Source organism: Siniperca chuatsi, linkage group LG20 (assembly GCF_020085105.1).
Source record: "Siniperca chuatsi isolate FFG_IHB_CAS linkage group LG20, ASM2008510v1, whole genome shotgun sequence".
In the NCBI taxonomy this organism is placed as follows: domain Eukaryota; kingdom Metazoa; phylum Chordata; class Actinopteri; order Centrarchiformes; family Sinipercidae; genus Siniperca; species Siniperca chuatsi.
In genome coordinates this window covers 12,212,675-12,238,297 of record NC_058061.1, presented here as the reverse complement: position 1 = coordinate 12,238,297, position 25,623 = coordinate 12,212,675, and the positions used below count along the sequence as shown (strand labels likewise).

At 40.4% G+C, this 25,623-nt stretch overlaps 1 protein-coding gene across 2 annotated transcripts in view; it reads right to left on the bottom strand.

The window, feature by feature from the left end:
- Positions 1–25,623, bottom strand: part of nrg3b (neuregulin 3b) — a 183,543-nt gene that overhangs the window by 72,408 nt on the left and 85,512 nt on the right. Inside the window, exon 2 of one of the 2 annotated variants that reach the window (XM_044177709.1) lies at positions 21,270–21,402. In XM_044177709.1, coding sequence (XP_044033644.1) covers positions 21,270–21,402 — 133 coding nt within the window. Of the gene's footprint in view, positions 1–21,269; positions 21,406–25,623 lie in introns of both variants that reach the window. The other variant, XM_044177706.1, reaches the window with a different exon arrangement.

Sequence of the window (25,623 nt, the reverse complement as noted above, 5' to 3'; positions counted from 1 at the left end):
GCCGGGTCGCGGGGGCAGCAGTCTAAGCAAGGACTCCCAGACTTCCTTCGCTCCAGACACTTCCTCCAGCTCCTCCGGGGGGATCCCGAGGCGTTCCCAGGCCAGCCGAGAGACATAGTCCCTCCAGCGTGTCCTGGGTCTTCCCCGGGGCCGCCTCCCGGTGGGACATGCCCAGAACACCTCCCGAGGGAGGCGTCCAGGAGGCATCCGGATCAGATGCCCTAGCCACCTCAGCTGGCTCCTCTCGACGTGGAGGAGCAGCGGCTCTACTCGAGCTCCCCGTGTGACTGAGCTCCTCACCCTATCTCTAAGGGAGCGCCCAGCCACTCGGCGGAGGAAGCCCATTTCGGCCGCTTGTATCCGCGATCTTGTCCTTTCGGTCACTACCCAGAGCTCATGACCATAGGTGAGGGCAGGAGCGTAGATTGACGGTAAATCGAGAGCTTTGTCTTTCGACTCAGCTCCTTCTTCACCACAACGGTCCGATACAGCGCCCGCATCACTGCAGACGCTGTACCGATCCACCTGTCAATCTCACGCTCCATCCGTCCCTCACTCGTGAACAAGACCCCGAGGTACTTGAACTCCTCCACTTGAGGCAAGGACTCCCCACCTACCCGAAGAGAGCAAACCACCTTTTTCTGGTCAAGAACCATGGCCTCAGATTTGGAAGAGCTGATTCTCATCCCAGCTGCTTCACACTCGGCTGCAAACCGTCCCAGTGCATGCTGCAGGTCCTGGTTTGAAGAAGCCATCAGAACGACATCATCTGCAAACAGCAGAGATGAGATCCTGTGGTTCCCAAACCGGACACCCTCCGGCCCCTGACTGCGCCTAGAAATTCTGTCCATATAAATTATGAACAGAACCGGTGACAAAGGGCAGCCCTGGCGGAGTCCAACATGCACCGGGAACAGGTCTGACTTACTGCCGGCAATGCGAACACAGCTCCTGCTCCGGTTATACAGGGACCGGACAGCCCTTAGCAAAGGGCCCCGGACCCCATACTCCCAGAGCACTCCCACAAAGCGCCCGGGGCACACGGTCGAATGCCTTCTCCAGATCCACAAAGCACATGTGGACTGGTTGGGCAAACTCCCATGAACCCTCGAGCACCCGATGGAGAGTATAGAGCTGGTCCAGTGTTCCACGACCGGGACGAAAACCACTCTGCTCCTCCTGAATCCGAGGTTCGACTATCGGACGAATTCTCCTCTCCAGTACCCTGGAGTAGACCTTACCGTGGAGGCTGAGAAGTGTGATCCTCTGTGATTGGAACACACCCTCCGGTCCCCCTTCTTATACAGAGGGACCACCACCCGGTCTGCCAGTCCAGAGGCACTGTCCCAGACCGCCACGCGATGTTGCAGAGACGTGTCAGCCAAGACAGTCCCACAACATCCAGAGACTTAAGATACTCAGGACGGATCTCATCCACCCCTGAAGCCTTGCCACCAAGGAGCTTGCCAACAACCTCAGTGACTTCGGCCAGGGTGATGGATGAGTCCGCCTCCGGGTCCCCAGCCTCCGCTTCCTCTTCGGAAGACGTGACAGCGGGATTGAGGAGATCCTCAAAGTATTCCTTCCACCGTCCGACAACATCCCCAGTCGAGGTCAACAGCCCTCCACCCGCACTGTACACGGTGTTGGTGAAGCACTGCTTCCCCCTCCTGAGCCGTCGGACGGTTTGCCAGAATTTCTTTGAGGCCGACCAATAGTCCTCCTCCATGGCCTCTCCGAACCTCTCCCAATCCTGAGTTTTTGCCTCTGTGACCGCACGGGCTGCAGCACGCTTAGCCTGCCGGTACCTGTCAGCTGCCTCGGGAGTCCCACGAGCCAACAAGGCCCGATAGGACTCCTTCTTCAGCCTGACGGCATCCCTTACTTCCGGCGTCCACCACCGGGTTCGGGGATTGCCGCCGCGACAGGCACCAGAAACCTTGCGACCACAGCTACGAGCCGCCGCATCGACAATGGAGGTGGAAAACATGGTCCACTCGGACTCAATGTCCCCAGCCTCCCGGGATCTGGGAGAAGCTCTCCGGAGGTGTGAGTTGTAGACCCTGCTGACAGCGGGCTCCGCCAGACGTTCCCAGCAGACCCTCACGATACGCTTGGGCCTGCCAAGTCTGTCCGGCTTCCTCCCCTGCCAGCGGATCCAACTCACCACCAGGTGGTGATCGGTTGACAGCTCCGCCCCTCTCTTCACCCGAGTGTCCAAGACACGCGCCGGAGGTCAGATGATACGACAACAAAGTCGATCATCGACCTCCGCCTAGGTGTCCTGGTGCCACGTGCACTGATGGACACCCTTGTGCTTGAACATGGTGTTAGTTATGGACAAACTGCAACTAGCACAGAAGTCCAACAACTGAACACCACTTGGGTTCAGATCAGGGGGGCCGTTCCTTCCGATTACCCCTCTCCAGGTGGCACTGTCGTTGCCCACGTGGGCGTTGAAGTCCCCAGTAGAACAACGGAGTCCCGGGCGGTGCACTATCTAGTACCCCTCCCAGGGACCCCAAGAAGGCCTGGTACTCTGCACTGCCGTTCGGCCCATAGGCCGCCACAACAGTGAGAGACCTGTCCCCACCCGAAGGCGGAGGGACGCGACCCTCTCGTTCACCGGGTAAACTCCAACACGTGGACGGCTGAGCTGTGGGGCTATGAGCAGGCCCACACCAGCCCGCCGCCTCTCCCCCGCAGGCAACGCCAGAGAAATGGAGCGTCCAGCCCCTCTCGAGGAGACGGGTTCCAGAGCCCAGGCTGTGCGTGGAGGCGAGGCCGACTATATCTAGCCGGTAACGCTCAACCTCCCGCACAAGCTCAGGCTCCTTCCCCAGCGAAGTGACATTCCATGTCCCTAGAGCCAGTTTCTGTGTCCGGAGATCTGGTCGCCGAAGCCCCTGCCTTCGACTGCCGCCCAGATCTCTCTGCACCGGCCCCTTACGGATCCTCCCTGCGGATGGTGGGTCCACGGAGGACGGCCCCACGTCGCTCCTTCGGGCTGTGCCCGGCCGGGCCCCGTGGGGAAAGGCCTGGCCACCAGGCGCTCGCCGTCGAGCACCCACCCCAGGCCTGGCTCCAGGGTGGGGCCCCGGTAGCGCCAATCCGGGCGACGTAACTGGCCTTGGTTGACAATTCATAGGGGGCTTCTGAACCGCTCTTAGTCTGACCCGTCACCCTGGACCTGTTTGCCATGGGTGACCCTACCAGGGGCATAAAGCCCCAGACAACATAGCTCCCAGGGTCATTCGGGTACTCAAACCCCTCCACCACGTTAAGGTGGCGGTCAAAAAAGCATCTAAATGTATCCGTAAATCGAACTAAATGTATCCCTTAATCAAAGATTACATTCTTAATTCTTATTTTTATTCTTATTTGTTGTATCCAGCAGGCTTATGCAACTCTGATTAACTTTTTCAACAATTTTAATACAATACAAATTTAATTAAGCCATTCAATTATAACTATAATACTATTTATAATAAACAGTGGCAACTCTGGACCCTGTCAAACATTAGATCGGGGCAGGCATACTGTAGTTTTGATTAATTATACAACTTAGAACTATATGAGAAAAAGCTACGTATTTCCGGTGGTGACTCGGGCACGAGAGACGGGCGTTTGTTTGTTGTTGAATGAAAGAACAAGAATAACACGATGGGGAAGAAAACTGTTGAAGTGCTGTTGCTGTTGGTGCTGATTACAAGCTGCCTCACATGTAGCCGACTGTGTTCATCAGCAATTACAAAACAAGTCTGATGTACCAATATTTGTACTATGAGACTTCAATCACTGTAAGATGGACTGTGCTCTTCCAGGGATCCTGCAATATGTCAATAATAGCACACGGAAAAATAATTTACTGCTGTTTAATTTACAAATGCTATGAGAATATTAAAGATGCATATGCTGCTAAGATCCGACCCCCTTCAAATTCGGACCATAACACCATCCAGCTTATTCCCACTTTCAGGTCCGCCCTTATCTTGTGTGGCAAGATAGGAATAAGGAGGAGCTAAGTGGTTGCTTCCTGGCCACAGATTGGGAAGTTTTCCAACAAGACAACAATATTGACAGTATTGCGGAGGTGATTACAGGATACATTCATTTTTGTGTCGACACTGTAGCGCCACAAAAGACCATTAGGATATACCCAAACAGCAAAGACTAAATCACGCCTACGATCAAACAAAGCCTTCTGGAATAACGACACAATGGAACTGAGAGCAGTTCAAAGAGAACTAAAGGGGAAACTAAGGAAAGCATGAGGGCAACATAGTGTATGTGTCAGAGAAGCCTTTTCAAATAAGAACTGGAAAAAAAATGTGGGACACCGTGACAGAAATGGCCAACCTGAACTCTGACAAGGAGGAAAGGCATGTACTAAATGAACTGGAAAAAGCAAACAAACGTTTTGATTCTGTAGGGAGAGACTGTATTGATGAATGTAGAAACCTGTCAATTACAGTTACATCCAACACAGGATATAATAGTAATTGATCCAAGTCCTGTGGCCAAGGTTTTTTAAAAGTTGCACACTAAGACCGTTAGTGGGCCAGACGGTATTATGGCTCTTTTTCTTAAAACATTTTCTGATGAGTTGACCCCAGCCTGAAGCCCTCTATTCCAGCTCTCAGGTGATACATGTACCATTCCTACAATATGGAAAAAATATGGTAGGGATCCTACGTAGTGAGGTACAACATCTCTTTGACCCATACAAATTTGCTTACAAAGATGGTAGAGGCACTGATGATGCTTTAAACGCTACAACACACTTTATTCTAAAGCACCTTGAAAATCCTACAGCTTATGCGAGGCTAATGTTTATGGACTTTAGTTCAGCATTTAATACTATAATCAGACCCTGTTAAACAAGCTGAAACTGATGGAGGTGAACCCTTATATAATGAAATGGTACCATGCATTTCTCATAGAAAGACAACAGCAGGTGAAAGTCAACTCAACTCTCTCTGACGTACAGGTTTTAAGTACTGGAGCTCCTCAAGGCTGCCTAAGCTCCCCACCTTCTTTTCACATTACATACAAATGACTGTAGAAACCAGTACATAAACACCTACGTTATCAAGTTTTCTGATGATACAGCCATACTGACAACAGATTCAGACATTGCTATATATAAGTCAGAGATATAAGAGGTTGTGCAGAGATGTGAGGGGCACAACCTGATGCTAAATGTAAAAAAACCCTAAAGATAAGGTCTTCGATCCCAGGTCTGTTGTTGATCACAGCCCAGATTCTCAGTTACAGTGGGCTCAGTGGAGTATGTTTGTTCACGAATCAGTCAGCGTCTGCATTTTCTGCGAAGGCTCAGGGTCCATGGAGTAGATAAAATAATTGTGTTCTTGTTCTACAGGGCAGCCATTGAATTTATTATTCGTTATGGCATCCCAACATGATTTGGTAACCTGTCCGTTAAATTCAGATCACAACTCCAAAACCTGATCAGAAGGGCTGGAAAAAGAATTCTTCTCCCCAGGAGATGTTTGAGGAGACAGTGAGGAAGCAGTGCCTTAAAATCACCTGTGACCCAAACCACATCCTTCACAATAAGTATGACCTGATGCCTTCAGGCAGAAGGTACAGGTTACCAAACAGTAAGTTGAACAGGTATAAATGTTCCTTAGTTCCACTATCAATCAAACAAATGAACAGTAAGAGATGAAGTGTGTGTGTGTGTCTGTAATTTGATTGAACATGTGTGCTGCTATGTCAACTGTGTTCTCTTGAATGCCCAAGACAAATTTCTCCTAAAAGAAGGCTAATCTAATCTAAAACTTGTGTGAATTTAAGTAAATCGGATACTGGCTGTGAAAAAAAGTATGAGTAATCTGGGACATATAAAAGCCCAGCTGCTCTGCAATGCCCTTTTCTAAATATCATAATATTGTACAAGCTTTGGTTTTCGACACAATGACAACATCTAATTAGAGATGGCAGGACCTTTCATAAACTCAGTTTGACTAAAATGAATAGAAACAGCAGTGACAAGCAGTAGACTGGCACACTTGCAAAAATATCAACAAAGCTTCAATGCCATCAACATCCAAAAACCCCAAAGGCATTTCAAAACATGTAATCACTGTCATGTTTTCCTGTAAAATGTTCATATCTACTGAACTGATTGGAAAATGCAGACTTTGACAACATCGCTCCATTTCCTGTCACAAGTTTAGACAGCTTCCTCAACTGAAAAGAACTTCTTGGTGCAGACAAAAAGAGAACTCAGCAGTGCCTGGTGACATCTATAAAGGACTTTCTGTGGCATCAGCTAAAGAAATAGAAGCGTGGTTCTTTATCTTGTGGTTTATTAATTATAGATATAACTTTCCTTTTACAAACATTAAGCACTTTGGAGTATTTTATTGAGTTTTATTAATTTGTTTTTCTTCCCTGTATGCTTTGATTTTATTTCTGAGTATGGCAATCAGGAAGATGAGACTATGTACATGCTTGGAAAGCACTTTGTGCATATTGCTTGAAAAGTGCTCTATAAATAAAATTATTATTATTATTATAAGTGCCAGTAAGTATTTTAATGCTGGCAAAATTGTCTTAACGTAAAATGATGGGATTAGTTTCTATTATGTTACTGAAAGTGCAAACATAACTCAAATGAAACTCACAAATTCTCTGATTAAGACTTGATGTACTTTGTAGAGTTAAACAAGCTAGACACATCTCTATTTGTGTTGAGATTACATGACATGAGAGCCAGTGATAGGGCATCAGTGTCTTTCTGCATTTAGCTCAAGGAAATTTGGGAGACATTCACTTAGACAGTGATAGATGCAGCAGTATTTCCATAGCAACGAAATGAGCTTGTGGCTCACCGCACATACTAAATTAAGCAGAAGTAAGACAATCACCAATAAAAACCAAAAACATACTGACAGATAACCGGTCCGGGGCAGTCCCAGTGATGCCGAGGCAATCCCTCAGTTAATTATTTACCACGCCAAAGATTGTGCAGAGGTCAAGCAGAGCATGGAGCATTAGCTACAGTGTCCATCTCATCAAAGATCATTTGTAGCAGGTAACAAACGGATTATTTGGTATTAATTTTGGGTTTCTTTATATTAATGAGGTGAGGCTCAGAATTACCAACTCTCAACAAGTAAAATTAAAACAAAATAGCACTTTAAGTCAAAGTTCCATTTCAGGAGGTGAGTTTTCTCTGTCCCCAGTTAATGACGCAATGTCAAACATTCATGTTTGCCCTAACAATCAATGCTATTATTATTATTAAATAAGCCTATTGGTTTTTCAAACCACTCCTAAATTTGTGTTCCAGCATGTCATGCTGTCTTTTCAATCACAACGTCAATTCAGTAAAGTTATTTGGTTAAAGCTGTACAATTAAAAGTTTCTGGTGCTCATAAGCCACCAGAATAAACAATTGACCATTCACTACAATCGCAGCAACGTCACTAGAGATAGCATTACGTCTGCCAAACACATTGGCAAAATATTAATAAAATTTGTATGAGCTAAGCAGCCAAATAGGGTTACGTAACATTTTTCTATATCATACATGACTCTACACTGCAATACGATAACATGCTGGTTCTTTATGTAGCGTTACATGTCTTCCACATGGATCAACTGGTGGTCAACAGGATGCAGACTTTTTGACTGGGAGCTTTAGCCTCAGTCATTAAACACAATACATGTATGTAGCCATAAAGCACATTATTAAGACCCCTTTGACAAGATTCGCATTTTAAAATGACTCAGCTAGAGACAGTATTTTTAACCAATGCACAAAGCTAATGGTACCTTAATAGATGAAACGCCTCACTACACACCACCACGCCTATCAAGTACTCTGTCATGACACATACAAAAAACACACACATTGTGCAGCTTTTTAAAAAGTGTTCCCTGAAGTGAGATTTGCATATAGATAAGATGGCTTAGTCTCAAACTGGGCACACGCATGACAGACTGATGTGCTTAATTCAAATTCACTGTGGTTCCAACAGATGTATGTGAGTCAGCAGTACTGGCTGCTGGTTGTAAGTTCCATGTAATCATTGTAATGTAATCATATGGTTTCTTAGAAGAATATACAATAATAATTACAGATAATCAATTTAAGATTTACCGGCACCTAAAGTGGATGATGCCTATTTCTGTTCACGCCAGTCAACCCAATGGTACATCATGCCCAGTATATAAGGAATGTTGAGTACTACTATGTGGAGTTCACAAAAAAAGTTATGTTTCTTTTCATAACTACTAAATGTTTTAATACCATTACTTAAGGGACAAGACCTGCATACCAACAGGTTGTGATATCATTTAATTAGTTAAATTAGGCTTCATAAGGCATAAGGCGTTGTTTCTGAGAACTATGATTAGTGCTGATTAGCTGAAAGGTCAATATTTTGTCAATATTTCAATAGTCTTAGACCCTGATTTTGCTTTTATGAGTTTTCAGGTAAAAATAAGAATCCATATGTAAACACCATCATTTCTTGTTTGAAGAAGAATTCAAATTAGCTTTAATGTTTGTAACTGCTCTTTCGGCAGCCAGACTCACACTCTTCTATCATAGCTCTGTTACCTAACATCTATCTGTATTGACAAATGAATATTTATCCCCAGTTTGCTTGTTGTTTTCCCGCAAACATGGATTAAACAAGTCTGTCGCTTTTGTAATTGATTTCAGCCTGAGACAGGTTGAGGTGGAACAATGGGATTTATTTCTGCCTCTCTCTGTCTCCTTTCATTTTGCTACTTTACTTAATTAAATTCTAATTCAATTCAGGAGGAGTTTTATCAATAAACATGGACAGTTCTCCTGGTACAATACCAAAGCAAAGCCTCTTGTGAAGACATGTCAAGTAGAAAGAAGATATCAGGAAAAATGAAGAATCACGTCAGATCATTTGATGATGAAATATTACCCTGGTTAAGCACCACCACCTGCACCTATTCCTTCGATTTATTTCTTATGTTTTCTATCTCTTCTTCAAGTGGTCTCTTCTTTCCTGATTTTGCTCAATCCTCTGGCTTGTGTTTCCCAACTAACTGATCTGTTTATCTCATTTGACACGTCTCAGGATAAAATGTACAAGCTGCAGCTCAGATAAAGCCGGTAACGATGCTACATAGAGGGCTTGCGTCTTACTGTACTTCACTTCTGACAGAGAGAAAAAAATGAGGAAGACAAGGGAGAATGTGGGGGAAAAAAATAGAGGTGGAGTTTGGTAATATTATGGAAGGAGAACAGAGGCTCATCATTTTCTATTTTCCCCAATAAAGACTAATTTGTTATCTTTGATTCCACAGCAATCCCATGAAAAAACACAACATCTTCACAGGTAAGTAAAATTTGCTTTACATGATACACTATAAGCACACACAGAAGTATTAACACCTCATCTTTATGACCCCCTTACCAATATGCTCGAATAGAGCACCAACCTAATCAGAATATACAGTGGCTGAATATAAAAAGTCTCTTTTCTCATGAAGTTTCTACCTGTAATGATGAAATCAGTGGAGCTCCCTCTGGTGGAGTATAGATGACAATCCTTAGTGCAGTTGTGGAGTATGTTTCAAGGTCTACACTGCAACTGAACTCCTGATCTGAGAAATTCTACCATCTGATACCCCTGAGATGGGAGGAGGCTACATCTTTATCCTCCATTGTTTCCCTATTAACAAAAAAACCCCAACAACATTTAATTATCACCATCACTAGCACCTGTCCCTCTTCTTTTCCTCTTCTGTCTGCTCCTCTCATCCTAATGACCGAGCTACAGACGCAGTAGGCAGTCCTTGAGAAAACCTCCAGAGACCCCTTCTGCATGTGGTGGCTACAGAGATATCAAAGTCTGCTGTCTGTGCTCAAACATAATGATGTAGCTATATGGTCTCTATTCTGTGTCCATTGCTGAACATCTTTTAGTCTAAACATCATGAGAAGCAGCTGTTATCCTTCACCAGCTGAACTCACAATGAAATGACAAATAAAGTGCTGCAGGCAACTAACTGAGGCTGTACAACTGCCTTCACATCCAATGCAGTCTCTTTGTGGTGGTTATATTTAAAATCTGTCATTACTTTTTTAAAAGTCTTAGTGTGCATTTGATGTGGGGAAGACAAAGTGGAGAGAGATGCTGTGTATGTGTGGGTGTGTCTGTCATCTCATCTGTGATCTTCTTAGGCTCTGCAAATGTCACTGTGGACAGTTCTCTCCATAAATGTGACTTTGTAAATGTGGAAACATACAGTGATAAAATGTTTTACACTCTATGGTGGTTAAGAAAAAAAAAGTTTCATCCATTTATTGGGTGGGTAATGTGAATTGAAAAAAATATTTGTCAATTTTTTTGTCTGATATCATTTACACGGGCAACATGGCAGCAACAAAGGTATGTGTATTTGTGTTCAATCCTTTGATTGAGCTCTCTCACGGACAACGTGGAAGCAAACCAGGAATTGAGAAAACTTTTTTGGCTTATGTCCTAGTAATTTATATTCAAAGAAATGGGCGCCATTTTGGAGTCCATTATCTAGTTCATGTACTACATCAATGTAGGAGATGCACTCAACTTCTGTGGTGTGTCTCTGACTGGAGAACGTCATACTGTAACTTATATCCTAGATATTTTTCCCCCCTTTATCAACAAGCACACACAGCGTGGGCTATCAACTGCTAGTGATTTAAGCCATCTGTCTCTTTACAATATTCAACATTTGGAAGGATCTTTCATGCTTTTAAGTTTGTATGTCACTCAAAAAGTGGAAGCTAGCTGGATAGGCTAAGTAGCCTAGTTAGTGATCTAGGCTAAATAGCGTCCTCTTGGAAAGTGGAAGTTCGTTAGCCTAGCTTGCTAACGTCAGTACTGATTCCCACTAGATGTTACTTTTCTTAACTTGACAGTTCATGCACTATTACTTTATACTGTATTATTATCATCAACCGGTAAACCCACTTTGTACTTCACACTTATTTTATACTTATACCCACTTGGTACTTAATTTATTTTCTGACCTGTATTATAGTGTATTATATTTTTTGCTTAGTACTTCTATTCCTGTATGCACTGACGTGATAGTGAGCTGCTGTAACAAAAGAGTTTCCCCTCGGGGATCAATAAAGTATTTCTGATTCTGATTCTGATTTTCGTTCATGTTATTTCAACACCTGCTGAGTCACAGGCAATTCCTGCACACTCAGTGCTGAGTTCATCACACATTACACAAAAGAGGGGGTCTAGCTAGCAATAGCTGCCTCTCTTTCAAAGCAAATGACCCCACTATCAAAACTTACCCTGTGATTCAAATCATGACAAGGAGTAATGTATGAAGTCAGAGTAAAGGGAGTGTTCACATCAAAGATGAGACATCTGCTAACATCGTGTGCCCCCAGCTGGTTAACTGCATGTGGCTGTTGGAAATAAAGTGATATTACAAACTATATATATATATATATATATATATACATATATATATATATATACATATATATACATATATAGTTTGTAATATCACTATATCTATATCTATCTATATATATATATATATATATATATATATATATATTAAGCAATTTAATGTACCTTTTATTTAACTGATTAAGCTGATATGTAAAACAATAAATCATAGACCAACAACTTGTGAAAGCGTTAATTGTCTATAGGTATGGTAGATTTTCTTGACAACATGTCTGTCCCATGCTCATTAAGTCTTGTAGCTTGAAAAACAAGGCAGCCTTTGTTAGCTGAATATGGACACCTGATTATTTTATCTGCAGTGTTTGTGACGGGTCTCTGCAGAATGTAAAATGAAATGTTGAAAGAACCAAGATGGAAGCATGGATGGAGAAATTAGTCATGTGTTTACAGTAGTATGCATGTAATAGTAGTAGGTATGGGAACAGTAATAATGTTTGACTTACAGATGTTTTTAAGAGCCAAGTATTTTAGAAGAAATCTATAATTTAACATTTGGTGCACCTACATTTTCTTTCAATTAATTAACTTGAATTAGAAACTTAATGGGCCAACAGTACTCAGTTCCAAGGCAAGATGATGGGTCTGTCATGGGATGTTGCCAACAGGTAAGTCTGCTCCCACATTTATAATTGTGTTGCTTTCATACAGCAGTTGGGTGGGGTAGTGGGGGACATGGCCCATTGGCTTTAAGCCTGGAGAACGTCCTCCCTAGCAGAATGGATCAGCAGAGGAGCGACAGCATCGTGGATTAGTGCAGCCTGTCAAGGTCTGACGGTGCAGTGACAATTTAATCGCTGAACTGGCTCCCCATAGAAAAAGGAAGATGAAAGGAAGAAAAACAGGAAGGGAAGTTAAGAGGTTGTGGTCTTCATTTATATGATTCATTTTGTCATATCAGATTCTGTTAATACTGCTGTCAACGTCTCTTGGATCCTGGGAAAAAAACATAAACAGGCTCACAGAGACACAGACAAATGCACACAGGCACTCTCAACCTATCCTTAAGCTTAACCCTACAGCAAATTACCAATAGAAATAGCTATTTTCCTCATGGGGACCAGAGAATTGGAATGTGTTTTTTTTAATTCCTTTTGTTTCATGTGCTTCCTCATCAGGGTAGATGAACATGTCCCCTACAGCATTCGGATTCACACACACACACACACACACAGACACACACATACACACACACACACACGCACACAATGTAAGCACTTTGGTTATGAAATACTGGTTTTACTAGTTATCCATCTACACAGATGGGTTTTGAAGGAACAGACATAAAACAAATCAATGTTCATTTAAATATGATCTAATATCTTATGTCAGCATAGCTTCAGATGAAGCAATCAAATATGCAAATTTAGTTATGTATTATTCACGACAGCAATCATTTATACCATTAGGTGGCAATTATTTTAATGTCTGATCAATCAGAATCAATGCACAAAAATATATAATGCAAAGGAGTGAACATTTGAATGTAACTACCATAGCAGGCACATTATAAGTGAGTCAACAACAATTTTTTCTGCTTCTGGCCTCACACTAATGAGGGAAGAAGTTACCATGGTAATAGTAGACACGAGCTACCTTAAGCTTTGCCAGGCTTTTAATGCATACACAAGCACAAAGACACACACACAGAGGATAGTGATTTCATCCTCCATGGTGAGGAGAATGAAAGCTAATCCATTAAAAATGTACGGATATTAAAAGGCGTGGTAAAACATAAAGAAACCATTGAGCAAGTCTGACTTGTTCTTCTGCTCCATTTGCTTTGACTTGACTAAACCTGTAATTAATGCCAAATTTGCACTGATTGGATTTTTCATTTGATCAAAAGTACACCCTTTATCATAGGTTCATTACATCCATATTTAAACCTTTCTATAATGGTTGGTTGTTTAGACCTTCTTTTACCAATTTCATGTACAGGCCACTAAATCCTTCATACTAGCAGTATCATCAAATTAGAACAAAGGCATTCATAAATCCTACCAGCAGAAATTAAGATGGTAAAGTGTCTTTGTTAAAGTCACTTCTTAAAATGCAAAATGCATCCTGTGTAATTCTTATGGTACTTAGGTCTGGAATAATAATTTTGCATTTTTATATTATTATTATGGATTTACATATCAATCAGAATGAAAAATATTAAAAACCCATAATAATGGATTACTGGGTATAAAAAATAGTACACACAAAAATGCAATGTCCAATTCATGTTTCCTTTGGCAAGGAGGCATCAGGCTGTTTCAACTATAAAGCTAACTTGCAGGAGCTTTGCATCATCTGTGCAACACAAGTGAGCCTCTGTGTAGTGTGTTGCTGATACAATGCCCATACAAGTTAGAAAACATTCTGTTGAAAGGAGGCAAGTATTTTCAGTGAAGGGAGACCATTTTTCCTACTGATTTTAGCAAGAGAAATATTTTCCATTTAAGTAAAGAAAAAAAAGATTTTACAGCATGGGATGATGGTACTGCAGGAAAGAAAAACATACTGTAGGTAAGCAAGTGTTATTTGTGTACATAAAGAATGAAAAAGAGCACCCACATCATGCAACTCCACATACAACAATCAAAAATTTACATATTTGCTGTATTGCATGCCCTGAGTAAAGCAAGCACAGCTTCTCAGTGCCTGAATGTTATGATCATTACTGTGTGTCACCAAAACACAACACAATGCTGCAGGTTGTGGCCAGAGCTGCAGTGCACCCTCAATATATTCTACAACGCCCTCCAACCGTGGCTAACTGCATGCTTTTGGTTTGCTGAGCACATGTCAGACTGATACTGCTGAGCATCAAAGTCAAAACCTGCATAACTGAACAGGTCCAATATTTTCAAACTACAACCTGCTAGAAATAATTGTATTGAAAAATGCAGAAAGAACGTTACTCGGACTGGGGCGTATCATCAATAAGGGCTGAGCTGAATGAAGGGCACCCATGCAGAATGATCAATTACAACACAGTTATTTCCATAAGATATTATCAGAGGCCATAAGGTCCTATTTTGTCTTGGGCTCTGGGAGGACTTTAAGTGGCTCTGCTTCACTGAATTTCACACATGCCCTCCTGTAATTCACAGACCTCACATACAGAGCTAACCACTGCATTACTCTACGCCACCAATTAACCTTCCAATAACTCCACATGGAATTGCTATTTTTTAACACGCTGATTCAAAATGAAACACACAAAACTCATATTTTGCTGATTGGCTTTGCTTAAGTGGAAGGAAAGGAACAATACGGTTTGTGTCAGTAGCGATTACTCGGCACGGAAATTCTGGTGTTAATAATTACCATAATTTGCCCTTGTACCACACAGACTCATATGAAAAGTGCATGGTGCGAGGCACAGTCATACAGTGTGCAATTTTTCTTTCAAAAAAAAAAGAAAAGGAAAAAGTACATGAACAAATCCTATTCAAACTCTTTGTGGATGATATTTTGGACAATTTTAACTTGAAGCCGTCATCTGGAGAAAACATATTTAAAATAATTTGTTGTCATAACTAAATACACTTGTGGCTGTGTGTTGTGATTCATATTCAACCTAGAACCATCAGCATGCACCATTATGCATGGAGTGACAGTTCTGGAGGTAGATGTATCCTCTATGGCACTGTCAGGCACTGTCAGGTCCGCGCTGCATTGGCACATCCAAGTGTCCCAACAGTCTGCTGCAAGTTCTGTTTGTCTCTTCACGTACTAACACTGAATTCTTGCACTGGGCAACAGTTCTCGTAGGATCACAGGAACATGTGTTATCTCTTCCAATGTTAATTTAATTTGAGGTGCTGTATATTCGCCTGTGGCGATTCCCTTCCTCTGGCACAAGGACATGCTTTCCCCTTGGGGAGAGGCTTTAGTGGTAGTTTTATTCCATACTCACCATCACAAAACTGTCTGAGTGCTGTGGTGCTGAACACATAGAAAAACAGGTGACATGATTGGGTATGACGGCCAGCTCTACTACACTTCCTGATAATGTATTCCTCCACCTTTGGCTTTTTTATATTTTCATAGAATATATGCATTCTACATTTGTGCGCTCAGTGAGTCTGACATCTCAGAGCCAAAGAAAAGTGTCATCATCTTAGTCTCTTCTTTGTTATCAGAAATGCATGTCAAAATCATGTTTCTCCTCCTTCTGAAGGCAGATTTGATACCAATTTGAATCTATTTACAATTCTTCATGATTTGCACTGTATGTGATAACTCATGCTTAATATTTCAAATGAGATCATTTATTTTTAGATTTCTATGAAGCAAACAGACACTGCATTGCTTTTCAATAGGAACTTGATTCATACTGTACCAGCAATTTACATTTTTTGACAATGGAGGCATAGCTAAATATCTGTCTTATTGAAGTAAACATTTACACTTTCACTCCTCTACGGATCTACTGTATGAGATTGCATTCTCAAATCTCTGCATGCATGTTTATGCCTGTGTGTCAACTACTGTACATTAATTTTGGAATTTAAAGATGGTTGTAATCACATTGTATAAATGTAATGCATCTTCATATAATACATACTGTCCAAAATAATTCTAATTCTAATTATCAAGTTTTAAAAAAAAATAATCTAATACTTTTGGCATTTGCCTGTGCCACTGAATCAAGTTTAATTTTTTACTGCCATTTTACACTAATCAAAGAAATAAATTTTGGGGAATTTGGCAGGGCACTGAAGTGATGGTTTGGCTTAAAAATCCTTGATCGAGAATGGTGTCATTTCAACTACAGTTATCTATAGACTGATAATTCTATATGTATTGAGCCCCAATTACCACAAGACCTTTGAATTCTTGTATTTTTACTGTACTTAGTGTATAATAAGCCACAGCACTGATGTGGAAGTAGGTCTTAAACTCACATTTGCATGTTTATTTTGGGAGCCTTATTAGCATTGGCAAACATGAACATCCGGCAGAGGAGGGGGAGAAAGGCGAAGGAAATGTTTCATAACAAAATAAATTGATTCCCAAGTTCAAAACTGTGTTCTCATCCAATGATTCAAGTGTTTAAAGATTGTTCTGACATCTTTACTTGTCTAATGTTGGAGAACATCCAACCATCTATTATGCTTTTTGCACTGTGGCCTGGAGGAGAAGATGACGTCAAAAGAGGCAGCAATCGTTAAACCTTTACTTTTCTATACTTTAGAGCAGACTGAATAGATCAGCAGTTATTTTCATGAGGATGCTGATCCGGTATTGCTTGGAGGGATGACTGATCAACAGCAGTATCTCCAGCACACTAAACCTGGGTATAATCATCTGCCTTATATTTCTTCAAGTAACAACTTTTTTTCCCTTTTAGTTGTATCCAGAAATGTGGATGGATAGTATCTGGGTTTATCATCACGCACAGTATCCCTGACAGGAAGAAGAACGGAGGATAACATTGTGTGCAGCATATTATGAATATAGTAATGGCACAGCAGCAGCAACTCTACTGCTATTTGCAGCTTTCAGCTCATTGTTTTGGTTTGTCAGTCCATATGGTTGAATCCCCAAAAAATAAAACAACAGCTGACTGTACACTACCTGCTCAGCATGAAATGTTGAAGATCCGAAGTAAACAAATGGCTGGTGAGGAGAGTCGAACATTTAGCAAGCCAAAAAGACACAGGAGTTGTCTCAGGAGTTGGTGGACCAAACCATGGACTTAAATTTGACAGGTAGACAGAAAGAATGGGATGTTTCATCTGGTAAATGTGTAAGTAGATAACTGTTTACTAAGTCATTGGAACTTGATAAATTAATAGTTCAGTATCAGGGCAAAGTGCAGCACAAATCACTGTAGAAAAAAATCTCAGATTCTTGAAATTATTCTTAATTTCCATAAAATAATTTTGTGGAATGATGATGACTTAAAGAATCAGTTTTAAAGATTTGATGTTCAGTAAAACTTCAACTGCTTCAACTTTACAGAACTAGAGCTCTGCTGCTGTGAGTTTGTTTTGGGGACTTTCTGCCCCCCAGTGGTTAGAAATCCTTTAATGCAGCTTTAATGTAGATTGCAGGCTCAATTTTATTGTTTTCAGATTACTTGTTGCAAGTTATCTTCAAAAGAATTCAATTTTGTGATTACTGTCCTGTAAAAGCACTTCTTGAAAATCACAAGCACACCTGGAGTTCCACCTAGTAGTGATGACATTAAACATCAAAATGGCAGTGATTTTGAGTAAAATGATCATATTTATCTGACTTACTTCCTGGACTTCTCTCAGGCAAAGGAAACAACCTTTCAATAAAAGTATTCACAAACCTGTAATCATTCTTTCACACAACAGGCACTCAGCACAAGAAAAATTGGCAGACAGTACCTCTAGGTTAGGCCCTCCAGTCTTTCCTGAGTTCTATATGCAGTCATTCAACTGTCACTAATTATAGCCCACAGGGTAGTTGCTATGAGTCTTCAGGGTTTCTTGATGCTGCTGTCGCACAGGTGGGACGTTCCAAATTGTTGTGCCGGCCACTTTAACATGACATGAAACACACACTCTCCTTCCTATCACTGAATTATGCCCAATCCCTTAGCTGTCTCCATTCAGTGAAATTATATATCATTATATTATCACATTTTTAAAGGTTGTGAGTATTAATACTTGAATCAGTTTTGTTTCAAAATAATCATTTTCCATTTTTTATAGCTGGTTACTGCTAAAATTGATTGATTGTTTCTCCATTTGTCAAACAAACATCTTTACACAAAAAACTTTGCAAATCTATTTTTTAATACAATTAAGTTATCTGGTTAATTGTCTGTGACTGATAATAAATCATGTGACTGTTTTAATGACTAAAAATGGTCAGTGAGTTTTAATTAAATGCACCATTTTCTGTTTTTTCAACTTTCTGTTGCTCAACAATTACTTTTCTAAGAGGCTTGACTCATGCTCATGCCTCATTTATAATGCACTATTTTTTTCAGATGAAGATTTAGGCCCTTTAATTCCAGGTAGATGTACTAATGAGCTGTTTTTCAATTCAGCACCATTCAGCACAACTCTTCCCTCAGAGCACATTTCTTATCATGTATTTTTAAAGTGATGTATTTTTAAAGTGATATACCAGAGTGATTGCGGAGTTTAAGTGGATAGTGCAGCAGGCTGCGAGGGGAGAGCAGGAACATGCAGGAACATACAAAGAAGAAAGAAGTTGAAGGTCCAAGGAAGAACTTGTACCCACAAATTAATGGCACATGTATGCACAAAAAATCTGCAATGTACATACGATCACATGCGTAGTAATTAGTGTGCTTTCCTAGCATTCTGTTTAATTTGAGTGGTTTTTGCAGTACAATAAAAACACAAACCTAAAGTCTCTTATTGGCTAACACCACCACAGAAATGATAGCTAACAGAAAATATTACTGAATATGCTGCTAAAAAAAGATTGATAAGCATTATTTTATACCATTTACTCTCTGTTGTCTATGTATTAGGGATGCCCTGATCAAATTTTTTTGCCGCCGGTACTGACTGCAGATCGTCTATGATCTCAGCCAATACCAATCGTTTATTTTGTTTTATTGCGCCTGAGAAACCACATGCGCAGTGCCTGGCCAGTGAACAAGGTGGGAGGCAGGACTACATCTCGCACGCAGTTGTTGCTCCCAGAGAGTGTTTAACCACAGGTGTGTAGTACTACTTTGCCTTCAGGGCTGACTGCCAGAAATAATTTTATTAGCAAGGTTATTTTGAAGTATTGAGCATACGACTAGATGAATGAGACTTGGATTATACTGCATGAGTTGTGCGAGAGTTTTTATAGTTTTTTAGTTTTGCTATTTTAGCATCAACTTCAACAAGTCTGGATAGGGTGTTTTGGATTCATTCTATGTTCATGTGGAAGCATTGGCATGCGAGGAAAAAATTCTTAAGGAATCCATGGCAACACAGGGTGAGTAATTGATATGCAAATCATATTGGGGAGAGGAAGTGCACCTTTGGGTTAGTTAGCATCAGAGGTGAAGCGCTATTTGTTTAAGTACCGGAGTGCATCTAAGAATGAGTTCATTAAATTGCTTGTGCTGAGCAAATGAAGTCACATTCAAAAAATACATTCTGAGGACAAGTTGTAGTGCATGCAGAGAAAATGTAGCTAAGCAAGCTTTCATTTCCTGTAGGCATTATGGATGCAGCACAAGCTGGCCAAGTTTAACAGGCTGGCTTTGTAATGTTTATTTGCAAATGCATCACAAATAAAGAAACCGTAAGAAGAGTGAATGATTACTGAAAGGATGTTTTGCTGCCTTTTCATCTTTACTAGTTAACGTTAGCTAGCTACAGACTGCTTTTAAGGTCGATTTTTTTTTTGCATGTTATGTTTGCATGTCGTGAATCAATCAACACACCTTACATATCAATATGACAACTCTTACCATTCCATTTGTTTTTATTGACTCTCTTGCATTACATACATTTTAGTAATGATTGGATCTTCAAGCACTTAAAAATGTATATGCATTTCAACCGGATAACGCAAACTGCGAATGTTCTATTTCCTAATTTGGAGAAAAAAAGTGTTGGAGTGTCGTTTCGGTGCACTCCGGCAGCCCTACCCCTATGGTTAGCATGTAACAATGACACCAACTCAGGTGAGAATTAGCACAAGTTTTTGTGTCATCGATCGGGTTTCGTGATTAATCCCGATCTCCTGATTGCATATTTTTACTGAATATCGGCCGATAACGATCGGCAGCCAATCGATCAGGGCATCCCTACTATATATATATATATATTCCTCTTTCTCTTTTCTTCCTTCCTAAATAATTTTGTATTTTCTGTTCAGAATGCTATATAAACACAAAAAGTTTGCTTGCTCTTTATTACAAATTAACATAACGAGGTGGCGTGACATAAACGGTATAGGCTTGATAATGCAGGCAAACAGGTTGTCAAAGGCATTAGAAAGGATTGGATATGTTTCTTAAATAAATTTAATCTAGGTAATTTACAACATTTTAGCTACACCTGCGACATTATGATTTGAGTGCGCTAAGGGTATATTTATAGGAGTTACCTCTATTTATTCTGTTGGGCAGTCAGAGTGTGAGTGGTTGCGTGAGTGAAACAAAAGGAAAAAAGAAAAAGGAAAGAAAATTGCAAAGAAATAACTATATATATATATATATATATTTTTTTGCTTTCAAGTAAGATCAAAGAAGGAGCTTGCAAGAGCACCTTCTTTACACCTACCATTAAAATGTGTCTCATACCAAAGAAGTCATATCAGACAACATTTATGACAAGGTTAATACATGAGGATAAGGCCATTTTATAAGACTGCTATCACTATTAAAAGTTTGTCAGATCACATTAAAGACAATTTGATCACATTTCCTCCTCATGTGCTTCCTGGTTGGATCAGCATGGAAGCATTTCTTTCCATTTGTGTAGTTTGATTTGATCAGAGAATCAACTGCATCTAATGCGGCCAAAGCATCTCTAAACCCTCGGTTAGTGGTTTGGGTGATTATAGATCTTCAGTGCATTTTATGTGCATTTGCACAACGATTTTCCTGTGTTCATCACTCTAAGAACACAGTCTGTCAGGCTGGGGGGGAAAAAGCAGCTTGAATGAAAATGACCCCAAGGTTAGTGATCAGAGGGGAAGGGCAAAGAGAGGAAACATCAATGCTGAGGCAAAGAGAGGAAACGTCAATGCTGAGAAAGAAACCAAATGCCTCACAAACACACACACACACACACACACACACACAAGCCCCATCACACTCACCTGCAGTGTCTGTGAACCCCAGCCACGGTTTCAATGATGGAGCACTCTCCCTCATTTAGACAAAAGGCCAGGTCCTTGTCTTCCACACATGGCTTGAAGACCTCTGAACGTAGACTAGGAAGTGTGGGGACCACTGCTGTAGACAGAAAAAGACAGAGAGACAGATTTGGTTTATATTGGACAGAAAATGTTAAAAAAGGGAATTTCTCTCATTCCTTCAACTGTATCTTAAATCATAGCTAATTCGCAAAAGAACTTTTTTCATTTCTTTAATTTCTTTGACGTGCTACTGCACATGGCATGCCGTTATGGTTCTAAAAGTAGTTTTTCTTATATAGTGATTTCCTTTTTGTACTAAAATGGCCACCCTCCTCAGATTGGAAGAGAATACTTTATTCCTTGTGCATTTCTGAAACTCAGTGGGCTAAAGGCAGGATAGCCCTAGGAACAACTTTCTTCATTACTGACTGAGTAAAATTAGCATTTTCAGATTGAAGGTTTCTGACGTTGACCTGATGCAATAGAGAAAGCAAAGTAATGGTGTAACGCATGTTACAAACTGCAATAATGTGCTTTAGTATTATAATTGTTATCAGTATTGTACTGCTTTTTGGCGTGTGTGTTGTATTTGTTGCTTTTATTAAACATATGTACTGCATTCCTGGTGTCTGTTTTGCTGTTTGTTTCAAATGAAGAAGTTTAACCACAATTCCTTAGTGAATATCCTGCTTTAGTAAACACAGTTGGAAAACACTGAACTAAATTACAGAGGTAAAGAAGTGAAATGATAATGTTACACTACAGAGAGGCAGAAGAGAGAGGGATGGGCCCAGTGATGGAACTTTAATACTCCTCTTGTAGTCTGACCCTGAGCCACTCTCATATAAAGGCTGCCATGTACAACTACTGCAATGCAGGGTTCTCCACCCTGTGAAATATGCACAGCTGTCAGGCATGTGGTCACAGTGACGTATAAATATTGTGTGCTACCATGTGCAACCACACACTAGTGTATGCAGATATTCTATCAAAGTACATACATGTACTCTATCATGCTGTCAAGCACTGAAAATTGGATTGACTGCTATTACACTCAATACCTTGCCAATACAATTGGATTACACATCTGATTCTGCTTTCATCCATTTATATTATGCCCACAGACACCATTTAAATGCACACACATGCACACTCACACACCATATTCTTCTAATTGTCATCCCGCGCCTATTTCTATCATCCTTTTGTGTGAGTCTGCCACATCTTTGTTGCCCACTCTGCTTTGTGTGCCACACTTCTGCTGGCCAATGGCCCTTTTCAGCCGAGGCTCTAGTGACCATCGTGTGAGGTGGAATAAAAACTCGGTAATCCGTTTGTTGTGCCCCAGTGTCCAGTTCAATCTATGTTTTGTTTATGGCCACTGATCAATAAATCCGGGGCTCTTGATGTAAGGCCCAAGAGATGATGAGAGATCAGAGGTAACACAAAAAGAGATATGTGGTGCTCGTGGGGCCAACCAAGACTCTACTACTCTACTTTGTCAGAGTAAAAACTTTGGAAGATATCATTTAAACCACTTACTGTAGTGGCTCATATAATATCTTCAGATGCATTTGGGGTCTCTTTCTTTTTTTTTTTTTAAAGGAAAGAAAGGTAATACATTCACGTTCTGCATCTGTTGCAAGTCTTGCTTTTTGATTGCTATTTAGAATCATTTTTGGGTACCAACAGTGGGGTACATATGAAAGTAGGTCTCGAACCCAAGCCGACTCTTTCACTCTCTCTGCTTTAAAAGCCACCAGATTACATCTTGTATTATTAATTCCACAAATTCCCTAAATGGAATGTTGAAAAGGTTATCTATTCCAAGATGCAACTTTAATAATAGAAAATAGAACACAACATCCCCCTGTGGTATGTACGTCCCTGGCAATTATTGTCATGGTGTTTAAAGTCCCTTGTATCTTTTATTCAGACAGCAGCAGTGACCACATGTGAAGAACAGCACGTTTGATATACAAAGACAACAACCTATGTTAGGTCAGTGGTTTAGCTTTAAGCACATGAGCCAGAGCTTTTCTGACAAAAGAGGAAATTGATTTTGTGCTGTAAGCCTAACCATTGATATATTTACATTAGAAAAGCCAAGGTCAACACCCTTTTAGTACCTGCATCGTAAGTAATCTTATCTATTTCAAAAACTTTATTTTTTCACTTGTCACCTTATCTTTTTTCAAAGAACCAGTGAAGAAGGCTTTTGCTGATCCACTATTACTATGTTCTTTTCTGTATCTGTACTTATATACATATATAAAGTGGTTCAAGTGCAGCATCATTTCATTTGTCACATGTTGTTGACAGAACAGAGGGGTAGGATGTGACTTACACAAGGTCACTGTGGTACCAATGACACAGCACTTTGGCAATCGATGATGATGTATGACGTCTCCATATATTTTTTTCATGAGGGACAAAGCTCCCACAAAACTCCAAGGCACATTATAGCAGCACCTTTTGTATATTGGCTCTATTTTCTTTCAGACAGTGAATGTGCCAGTTTCAACATAGAGAGAGAGGGAGGCTGACATGAGTGTCTTAAATTAAACACATTATGGCATACTTTAAATGTGCACAGGATTTCTCGAATAGCTGATCTTTAAAATTTCCTGTGGTTTTTAATATTGCACCTATACTGATACCCAACGAATCATTTGACCTATAAAACCTCTGAAAGTAAACGCACACAATTCAGCATGTTCTCTTTTTCCTTAAAACAGAATAAAAACTGCAAAGTCTCTCACCTGTCATTCTATAAAATAAAGGCTCTGCTATTTTTCACCAGGTGCTAGGTCTACAAACAAATCTGCAAAAAAACCCTCTTAAGTCTTAAAGGATTACCTCTACTCTTTTAGCCATGTTGGCCACATCAAGGAACAAGTCATCTTCAGATATGTTTGGCCTTGAGCAATACAGGCTGTCAATTTCTTATGGGTTCCCTTTTCATCACTGTGACAGGCAAGAAATGGTAAAAAATCTGCAGCATAGCAAGCACAACTTGGGCACTTTTGAACGAGCACCTGTCAAACAGGATCCCATGGAACTGCTACGTTCTTTAAATATCCCCCTGTCAGAAATAGAGCAAGTTAATAAACCAATTAGTCTGTTTCTTTAATGTATCAGAGCGGATTGGAGATAATGTGGGTTTGTATGTTTTGATGGGATATTTTCTGGGTTGTCATTTCTTGACTGTCAAGGGACTGACCCTGAATAAATCAGTGTAAACCCTGCAACTGATCCAAGCACTCAAACCAATTGAAGAAGAAAACAGACTTTTGCACTTTTCTGATATCAAACCAGTACTGAAATATGTTTAAAAAAGAATGTTCATCTTCATTAATGAGGTAATAGCTGATAAATGATGTGTCCCTTGCTTTAGTCATTATTAAGATGTAGTGTCAGTTGCCATTAGGTTAATTTATCGACACTTTTAACGAAGACTTTTACAAAATAAAACCCTCACAATTCAAGCCTCTAGCAAACTCTGTGAAAGTGTTAGGTAGCTGTAAAAAAAAAAAAACATGGTCAAAAATGTGCTAATAAATGGCAGCTGCAGTGGGAGCGTGATTCATCAAGGAATCTTTGAAATCATTTTCACGTCTCTCACTCTCCCCGTTGCACAAAGGCAATCCAGATTGCCGATTCCCTTGGTAACTTTCAAGGAATCTACTGGCTGGGGATCACAGATTCAGAGAGAACAGAGTTATCTGAGAAGAATACCGAGGCTAGTACTTCTTCACAGTTATTACTATTGAATCGCTTTTAATCAATATCTTCAAAAAGTCCAACAGCTTAAACTAAATACAGGGTTTATTTAATTTTAAAACGTACCTTTATTTCTAATGGGGGGGGGGGCATCACATCATTGCATGCAGATCTGTTATTGTAAAATAAAGGTTACAACCTAGTGATTCAAAATACAGTGGAAACCTCTTGTCCAGGTCAAATTGATCACTATAAGCGGATGATTATTATTATTATTATTATATATTATTTTTTTTATTTTTCTTTATTTCTCATGCTGATTACCATCTAACTGACATTTTTATATTTATTAGGCTACATGAATATGAATATGAATAATGAAACGAACAGCTTGGCTATTTACTGAATTTTATTGACGGTTTCCATATGTTGTCCTGTATGAAAATACCCAAAATGAACACTGTAAGCGGACTACTTGATTACTATAGGCAAATTATTTAAAAAGCATTTCTATAGGAATGATGCTGTCTCAAACTTCTTGATCCATATAAGCAGTTGATCACTGTAAAGCTGAATGCATGCTAACATTACG